This window comes from Diplotaxodon limnothrissa, linkage group LG9 (genome assembly GCF_057381915.1).
Source record: "Diplotaxodon limnothrissa isolate DT_005_m linkage group LG9, D_limnothrissa_male_GT1.1, whole genome shotgun sequence".
NCBI classification, from domain to species: Eukaryota; Metazoa; Chordata; class Actinopteri; order Cichliformes; family Cichlidae; genus Diplotaxodon; species Diplotaxodon limnothrissa.
This window is the reverse complement of record NC_140604.1, coordinates 36,983,845-36,993,444: the sequence shown is the minus strand read 5'-3', so window position 1 is coordinate 36,993,444 and position 9,600 is coordinate 36,983,845. Positions and strand designations below refer to the sequence as shown.

The window sequence follows — 9,600 nt, the reverse complement described above, 5'->3', positions numbered from 1 at the left end:
CTTTGATTTCGAAAGAACCATCGGAGAGCCGAAGAGGACAGGGTCAGGCCCGCCAGCGGCAGGAGGATGTCCCGTGCCGAGGAGCGCGAGGAGGCGGACTGCGTGTGTTCCGTCGGGATGAAGTTAACGTGGGACATCAATGACCCCAAGCTGCCCCAGGTACCACGTGATCCCAGTCATCCTTTATTGATTTTAAATGTAATCAATAAAAAAAGATTGAGAGGAAATAAGAAGGAAGCTTAAATTAGGCAGACAATGAACAGAGTCTGGAGAAGCAGGGAGTCAGGGCCGGAGACGTTTGTTCATCAGTGATCACAGTTTGATCCGCTCCGAGCACAAACGCGGCAAGAAGAAACAAACAGAAAAAGCAAAACACGAAAATAAAATTAAAGTCAGATGTTTTTAATTTGCATAGAAATAATCCGAGTTTGTTTTAGAATTACAGGCCACCTCTGGAGAATTGTCGTCACATCTGGAGCTCAAATTAAATAAAAAAAAAAGTGTTTGAATTTAGTTAGATTTTTTGCTTTCGAGAAAATGAAACGAAAAAAAAAGAAATAAATAAAATAAAAATGTGAAAGAGCAGCAGGTCTGAGAGTGTGAGCGAACACACAGTGACAAACCCAAATATCCACGTTTAAAAATAAGCTTTTGAAAACTAAACAAATATCTGAAAAATAACTCGTTCATGCAGAATATTTACACACATATAAGTGTCACAATAAAAAGGAATTCGTTCATTAATAAGAGCGTACACACTGCTTATTATATTATAACATTATTTGAATTTATAAGTCTACAGAAATCAAAGTGAGCAACTCAATAAATGTTTCTTATTTTATTTATTTTGATTTTGTGAGATGGTCTAAAGAAAACGGTCCAGTGTGTGATTTACATGGAAGCTTTGACACATCCCAGCGCGAAACCACGTCCATTCCTGATGCACGTAATTATCGATAATTAACTAAAAATCTATAATGAATATATGATGCAGTAACTGACATTACAAACACTCAGTCGTGCATGAGGAATTAGAGGAGGGCAGAGGTCGAAGTTTAAAAGGGTTACAAAATTCAATTCAATTAAATTTTATTTATATAGCGCCAAATCACAACAAAAGTCGCCTCAAGGCGCTTCAAAATAAAAACACAATATTGAAATCAGCTGTTCTGCATCGAGAAAATGTTTGTTTGTAGTTTCTGGATTTTTCTGCCTTGTATGGAACACATGAACGTGTTTGATCAATAATCAAACCATCGACCTGTTTTTATTTACATTCACAGGTCGAGTCTTTGAAAGTTTGATTGGATTATTGATCAGTTATCGATAATCGGTCACTTTCACATCATTAAACACGTTCTCCAGTATCTTATTCTACAAAACTTTATTTAAACAAACTGTTCAGAGGATTTAATAAAAAATAAAGACATTTATTTGTAGTGTGTGTGTGTGTGTGTGAGAGAGAGAGAGCGGACTGAAAAACCCCACATTTAAGAACAAGCAGAACAAATTATATTTCAGTTCTTTTTAATGTAATGAATGTGAAAAATGTCCGTTGAATAAAATCATGTTTCTCCTGCAGGCGTTTTTTCAGACACGTTTTTATTTATTTATTTTTTTTCATGACATGCGCAGATCCAAACAGACGAGCCTTCACAAACACGTTTTCATTAATTTGGTAATAATAATCAATAATTATTATTGATAATAAATAATATTTGTATTATTACTTCAGTTCAGTGGTTTGAATCAGGAGAATGTGTCACGCGTGAAAGTTTCACACATTCCCACAGACCGGTGCAGAGTCAGAGGTTTTGTGGAGGTTGTTTGAAGGTTACGTGAAGCCGCCGTGTGACCCGCGCTGACTCGGCTCTTTGACTCTGTTTTTCTGGAGGTTGTTTGAAGGTTATGTGAAGGTTCGTGTGACCCGTGCTGACTCGGCTCTCCGCTCTGTTGTTGCTCAAACAGAAAAAACTGGTTTGTATATTTTTGTTTCCAGTGAAACCAAACACACATCTCCCATCGCACACAGCTCCCACGCTGATCGATATCTGTGATCGATCCGGGACACAGCTTTTACACTCAGAGCTGATTTTTCAGATCGAATTCAAATGATGGAGCTGATGCAGGATAAATAGTGTGGTTCAGAGGCCGCTGAGGGCCACGGCCTGGACTAGACTTTATCTGGCTTCACAGCCTGACTCCCAGCCGACTGTCCACGCTCCGTGTCATGATCCTGGACGTGGACATGGGTAAGAATGTTTGCCGAATGGTTTCGGGTCACGTGGAAACGGGGTTTGGTTGTTTGTTAATTCACTGCCTGACAAGAAATTAAAAATTTGCTCCAGAAATATTTACGCCCAAATAATTTTAAGTAATGAGATTACATTTCACGAATCGGGTCAAATGATTTTTTTGTTTGTACGAATCAGAATCAAGAGTTTTATTGCCAAACGTTGAGCAGATTTGCAACATTAGGAAATTGTTGCGGTGCTTTGTGTGAGACATTAATAGATATAAATAGACATAAATAATCAGTAATTATTTCAATAAACAAACCGTTGACTAGTCATCTACATTTAACTCAAAGTGATTCAAAGAATCGCTTTTTGGAGAGCTGCGTGAAAATATGTGCAGAGGATTTTCCACGATCGCACTGAACCAGCCGTTTTTAATCTGGGCTCCTCCGCTTAAAGTGCCGTGGGCTGGTTCATGTACCGGGCTCTCGTCTCTGGTCTCCTGGGTTTGGCCCACTATGATCCTCTGATGTCTCTGACTGGACGTCCTAAGACTGGATTCTGGAGATATAAACCGGCCGCTGTTTCAAACTAAACACGAGTGCAACTCCGTGGAACGGGCCGTGGTGTGAAGTCGCTGCTACCTGAAGACTTTGTTGAAGAAACCCTCCCAGTGAGGACAATAATAAGCAGCAAGTTGGTGCTGGTCAGACTGGAGCTGGCTTCTGTCCTGTGATGCGAGGTCTACTCTATTAGCCGCGTAGGTACCGACGTGTTCCCACCACGGCGATGAGCCGAGACGTGTCTCCAGTGTAACGTGGAAATAAAACGAGTTTAAAATGTGCGGTTCCTTGTTTGAGTGAAATGATGTAACTGAATGTTTGTATGAATTTAAGGTCGTTTTCAGTGTTTTTTCTGTTTCCTGACTGTGAGTCTGGCGTTTTTCTTTGTTAAAGATAAACTTTTCACACTTTACTGATAACGCTCACACATCTATTCACAGAATCAGACAAAGATTTACCAACATCAGTAAGCACGTGTGTTTTCTCGGGGCCACCATACATTTCACACAGCGTTCAGGGCTGTATCCGATCAGGATGTGTTACATCATATTCTATAAGGATGTTATGTGTTTGTAGACTTTCTGCCCAGTTTGACCCATTTAGCAGAAGTCAGCCTGTTTAAGGCTCTGATATCTATTCTGTGTGACTTACAGCAGTTATGACATGGTCTGATTTTCTCACCCAATAAAGGAATATTTCATATATCAGTCTACTCTTCATTCTATCAGAAACAGTTATCACAGCTCGTACATTTTCTTTTTACACATATTTGTAAGCATTGAGCCAAATTTAGTAATGCCAACATATTAAACGAACAATATTTGTCTCTCATATATGATACATCTGTATATACACTGTCACAGATACTTGAGTGTCTTTGAGTGAAGATTTAAGGTGATAGGAAACATAAATGACTTCAACTTGAATCTTTACTGAAGCTCAGTGTTTGACACAGAGTTCACTCACATGTGCTGTACCAGTGTACCTGCACATGTGATGTGACAATAGAAGTGATTTGATTTGAGAGTTCAAACTCACTGCTGTAATAACTAATAATGATTAATATAATAACTATAATATTGGCCATATTATATTTACACTGACTTTAGTCTCATGAACAACATTAACTAATTGTTATTTACTAACTAATCTTATATGACTGTTCAGTACAGATATGAAGCCCAACAATCATGTTTTACAGTCCTGTGGTCTCAGCCTCAGATACTTATTAAATCACACAAAGCTCGTGTAGAAACAAACAAACAAATGAACAAAATATGTTCTCCTTCATTTCTGTCAACTACACGTTTCCAGCTATCATGGTTGCTAGGCAACCTGGGCAGCGCGATGGAGGCTAGACCGCCCATTTCACAAGCCTCGCACTTCCGGCCTTAGCGGTCTTTGAGTACGCGGCCCTTGAGGACCGTTGAGGCTGCGTACTTTTAGACCCTGAATTGGGGTACAGCCCAGGTCTGTTTCAGTGTGAGGGCATCGGTGCGTCACACCGTCATCAGCTGATCGATCACTGCAGTAATCTATTCCTGTGTAGCGGCCTTTGACTCATAATTTCGCCTTTATTTTCATTATTATATCATATTATATTATTATGTCAGCAACAATAAATACATAAAGCGCATTGAGTCAGAGCTTCAAAGTCTTACCCGTGTGTGTGTTCGTCTGTCTGCAGGACACGAAGCAGTTTGACCCGTTCCAGGAGTGGACAGACGGTTACGTTCGGTACATTTACAGCGGTGAGAAACTTTTTCGTGTTGCTAAGATTTTTTTAAATTTTTGTTTATTTAAATTCTGTCCAAACATAAAAGACATGATGTGAAGATTTATGAGCCTGTAGGTTGATTCCCACTCAGCTTTAATCATTTTTAAACTTTATTTGACCTTCTCAGTCATTTTCTTTTAGGGAGCATGATTACATGTCAAAATATATATGTACAAGTTATTATTGTGAAATTGTTTTAAAATGTCATAAACATGCTGCAGTGTTTGGGTAATTACTCAAAACATAATAAAAGGAGTTTGTTCAGTCAGCTGAGTTAAGTGCATGTCTGACCAGAGAAAGAAAGTCACGACTTACCATGGCAACAAGTAAATAAAAAGCATTTTAGTTCAGTTTAGTTAATTTTTTTACCAATATAGTCCCAAATTCATGAGTTTTATGTTGTAGAGTAGAGACCCACAGCAGGGTGTCCAACTGTCCTGCAGGTTTTAGATGTGTCCTTGATCCAACACAGCCGATTTAAATGGCTAGATGACCTCCTCAACATGTCTCGAAGTTCTCCAGAGGCCTAATCATGTGATTCAGGTGTGTTGACCCAGGGTGAGATCTGAAACCTGCCCTCGAGGCCTGGAGTTGGACACCGCATGCACTTTGGCGACAATGGGAAGGAAAAACTCCCTTTTAACAGGATGTTAAAAATGTGAGGATTTAACGGGGAGTCAATGAAGGGAAGCCAAAACAGGAGAAATCTGCTCTCTCTTTCTAGTCCCTGTCAGGACTCTTGCTGCAGCATTTTGGATTAGCTGAAGGCTTTTTAGGGAGTTTTTTGGACATCCTGATAATAATGAATTACAGTCGTCCAGCCTGGAAGTAATAAATGCATGAACTAGTTTTTCAGCGTCACTCTGAGACAGGATATTTCTAACTTTAGAGATGTTGCACAAATGGAAGAACGCAGTCTTACATATTTGTTTAATATGTGCATTGAAGGACATGTCCTGGTCAAAAATGACTCCAAGGTTCCTCACAGTGTTACTGGAGGCCAAGGTAATGCCATCCAGAGTAAGAATCTGCTTAGATACCATATTTCTAAGATTTTGAGGGCCGAGTACAATAACCTCAGTTTTATCTGAATTAAGAAGCAGAAAGTTAGCGGCCATCCAGGTCTTTATGTCTTTAAGACATTCCTGCAGTTTAACTAATTGGTGTGTGTTATCTGGCTTCATGGACAGATAGAGCTGGGTGTCATCTGCATAGCAGTGTAAATGTATGCTATGTCTTCTAATGATGCTGCCTAAGGGAAGCATGTATAATGTAAACAGAATTGGTCCTAGCACTGAACCCTGTGGAACTCCATAATTAACCTCAGTGTGTGTGAAGAGGACTCTCTATTTACATGCACAAACTGGAGTCTATTAGATAGATATGATACAAACCACTGCAGCACAGTACCTGTAATACCTACAGCATGTTCTAATCGCTCTAATAGGATATTATGGTCAACAGTATCGAACGCTGAACTGAGGTCTAGCAGGACAAGCACAGAGATGAGTCCACTGTCAGAGGCCATAAGAAGATCATTTGTAACCTTCACTAAAGCTGTTTCTGTCTTGATTGGCTGTGGCTAACCAATGAGATGTTGGAGTTGGTTGAATACATTTTAAAATATACACCATGAAATGATTTAATTAGGAAATATAATTGCTCAGTGGTCTAAAAGTCACTGTTTGGTGGATTTTGTTTTGCAGCTGAAGATAAGAATGCTCAGAGACATCTGTCTGGCTGGGCAATGAGAAACACCAACAACCACAACTGTCAGATCTTGAAGAAATCGTGTTTAGGTGTGGTGGTTTGTTCTCGAGGCTGCACACTGCCTGATGGATCCAGACTTCAGCTTCGACCTGCCATCTGTGACAAAGCCCGGCAGAAGCAGCAGAGTAAGAAGAGCCTGGACCAAAGACTTCTCAGGACTTCCTCACCTGTGTTCACGTTCACCTGACCAGTTTATTTTTCTTGTGTGTTTCAGAGAAGCTTTGTCCCAATTGTAATGCTGCTCTGGAGCTGCTCCCATGCCGTGGTCACAGTGGTTACCCTGTCACCAACTTCTGGAGAGTCGATGGAAAGGCCATCTTCTTCCAGGTTGACTAATAATAATGGATTGCATTTATATAACACTTTTCTAGGCACCCAAAGCGCTTACAATTCCACTATTCATTCACTCTCACATTCACACACTGGTGGAGGCAGCTACAGTTGTAGCCACAGCTGTCCTGGGGCAGACTGACAGAAGCGAGGCTGCCATATCGCACCATCGGCCCCTCTGACAATCACCAGTAGGTGAAGTGTCTTGCCCAGGGACACAACGACCAAGACTGTCCAAGCCGGGGCTCGAACCGGCAACCTTCCAATTGCAAGACAAACTGCCAACTCTTGAGCCACGATCGCCCCAATTTGATTATCAGCACAACTGGTTTTCTAGCTGTAACACTGTCAGTGAAAAAAAATTGTATTTAAAATATTTAAACATGAATAAATATTTAAATGATAGCTAATAAGAAATATTTGCTCATTTTGTGTTTGGTTTAAAACTAACTGCAACACATTTGAATAAAGCAGTTATCAAAGGGCATCATCGGGTCTTCGTCAACCCTCTGAACACTGCAGCCTTTTCGTGTCTACAAGTTTTTTCAGATTCTCCAAAATCTTTTGTCAAATGATGAAACACTGATGATAGAATCACAACGTTAATTGTGTTTATCTGCATTTTCAGTGAGAGAAATGTTTAATGTTTTCTGGGATTTCCTTACCTGGATGATTGAGAAGGATAAAAATCAATCTTTGGATTAAGGCTCGGATCACGCTAACGCTAACAATGTTCGGTTTGAACTGTTGAATTATCTATAGTTGCTGGTCCATCAGGTGTTTATTGCACAACCTTTACTGCAACTTTATTGAAATGTATTGCTGCATCTTTAAAAAGATTTAAGTTTTGATGTGTTGATTTTGTTCTGTTTATCATGAAACAATGATTTCCATCATATTTTATTCGGTACAGTTTTAAACAGGTTTAAACTACAACTGTCAAAATTAGGGTACAAATCAAATTCAGTGTTTTTATTTATGTATCTATTTATCTAAATGACATTTTTGTGAATTTGATGTTACTATTATTGTCCTCCAGGCAAAAGGCGTTCATGATCATCCCAGACCAGAGTCCAAATCAGAGACTGAAGCCAGAAGGAGTTCAGTAAAGAGACGAGTCAACTCACCTCCATTCACACCAAAGAGACGACTCATTGAAACACAGGTTGCTACCAATAAGCCACAAACAATAACCACTGTTTGTTCACATCTCTGCTGTTTACTTACTGTTTCCCTGTAATTTTCCCTTTAGGCTCTTGGCCCTGCGCTCCTCTCCTGCGTTGAACCAACGGATAGGATTTCCTTCATTGAACCAAACTTCCCTCAGCACTACCCAGCATTCCAAAGCCCAGAAACCTACTACAACCCCCACAATGCACTGGGAGAGAGCACACCAACACTTCAGAAACCAGCCAATCCCAGGCTTTATATGAGCAGGCCCGGATATGACTTCCAAGGATACCTGACCTCACCTTCATATCCTGTGACCTCTGACCTTTGCGACCCTAGGTTAGCTTCAGATATTCCTCAAAACAGTTTCTGGTAGTGTAAAAATAATAAAATGCACCATAAATGACATGTAAAGTTTCACAGGTTTAAACCAGATTCTGGTTTCTGTGCAGAGTGGCCCCGGTCCTGGGTTCCTCGTCGTCCTCGTCTCCATCGTCAGCTCCTCTCTCCTCCTCCTCTACCTCCTTTGACCCCCAGACAAAGACCCCTTCTGGATGGAAAGAACTGCTGAAGAACTCTGCCCCCTACAGTGACAACCACCATTACTACAGCACAGAGTACCCTTGCCGTTATGCCAGCAACAACCCGGGTTCACCAGCAGCACTGCAGACCATCATCACAACGACAACCAAGGTGAGTAACCCTCAAAACCTGAGGTTTGTCTCAACTTGTAGAGCCTGCAGGAGACATGCGTAAGAGTCAGGTATGAGATACGTGTTTTGTAGTTGGACTTGCACATGGTTGACCTTGTGTATTTCACTGTAAACTGAAAACAATTGGCTGACATAGAAGCTTGAATATCTGTTTCACCTGTAAATAATGTCGTTGTCACATTATCACCTCCTGTGTTCCTCCTCAGGTCTCCTATCAACCGTGTCCGAAGCCTCCTGCTGCCCTCCCTCCTTACCAGTCGTGTCCCAAACCCTCTGTCGGCCTGCCCTCTTACCAGCCCTGCACTCCCTCCAAACCTGCTGGCCTTCCTGGCTGCTCCTCCTTACTAGACGACCCCTCCTCATCCTCATACTCCACCGAGGTGAAGGTGACAGAGGATTCGGGTGGAGTCATCAAGTCTCTATCTTTCCAGCCTGAGCCTCTTCAGACCAAAACCGAACGGGCTGACGGCTACGACTACCGCTACTCGTACCCCAACACGTACCGCTACGACGACTACTGAGGGAGCAATACATCCATCACTGTTACCACTGCCGCAAACTTCCTATGGCTGCTAGTATCACTGGACCATTCAGGTACCAAGAGGATCAGTCTGAATCCAGGTTTTGGTCCCTGAGAGACTTTCTGGAAAAATTCACTTATCAAACGATGATCTTTTTCACGTCGGACGTCAGAGAATCACCTCTGGAGACGTTCAGGGGAGGAACTCAGGCAAATGGGAATATTTGCAACCAGTATCCTGTTACTGGGCTGGTGTTTCTGGAGCTCACCCTTTAGGTGCTTCTCACAAAAGAAAAACAGCATAAATCATTAAAATACTGTGTATATTATTTATTATCTTTCAACTTTCTGATATTTCCTGAAACAGGCTGACACGCTGATTCGTGGTAATCTCCAAAATCTAGTCAAGACACAACAAACTGTACAGCATATTTGAGCAGAAGGTTTTATGTTTTCACCACAAAACACAAATTTGTATTTCGATGGATAGTCTTCATATCAACTTTGGCCAAAGTTTCAA

General features: G+C 41.1%; 1 protein-coding gene across 1 annotated transcript; it reads left to right on the top strand.

Moving 5' to 3' along the window:
• The first annotated feature begins 66 nt into the window (after positions 1-66).
• On the top strand, positions 67-9,081 carry gcm2 (GCM transcription factor 2). Its single transcript, XM_085362551.1, has 8 exons — positions 67-159; positions 4,488-4,551; positions 6,284-6,472; positions 6,562-6,674; positions 7,717-7,842; positions 7,930-8,186; positions 8,300-8,540; positions 8,767-9,081. Exons 1-8 carry the CDS (start codon positions 67-69, stop codon positions 9,079-9,081), a joined length of 1,398 nt encoding a protein of 465 aa, XP_085218677.1.
• Positions 9,082-9,600: the final 519 nt, after the last annotated feature.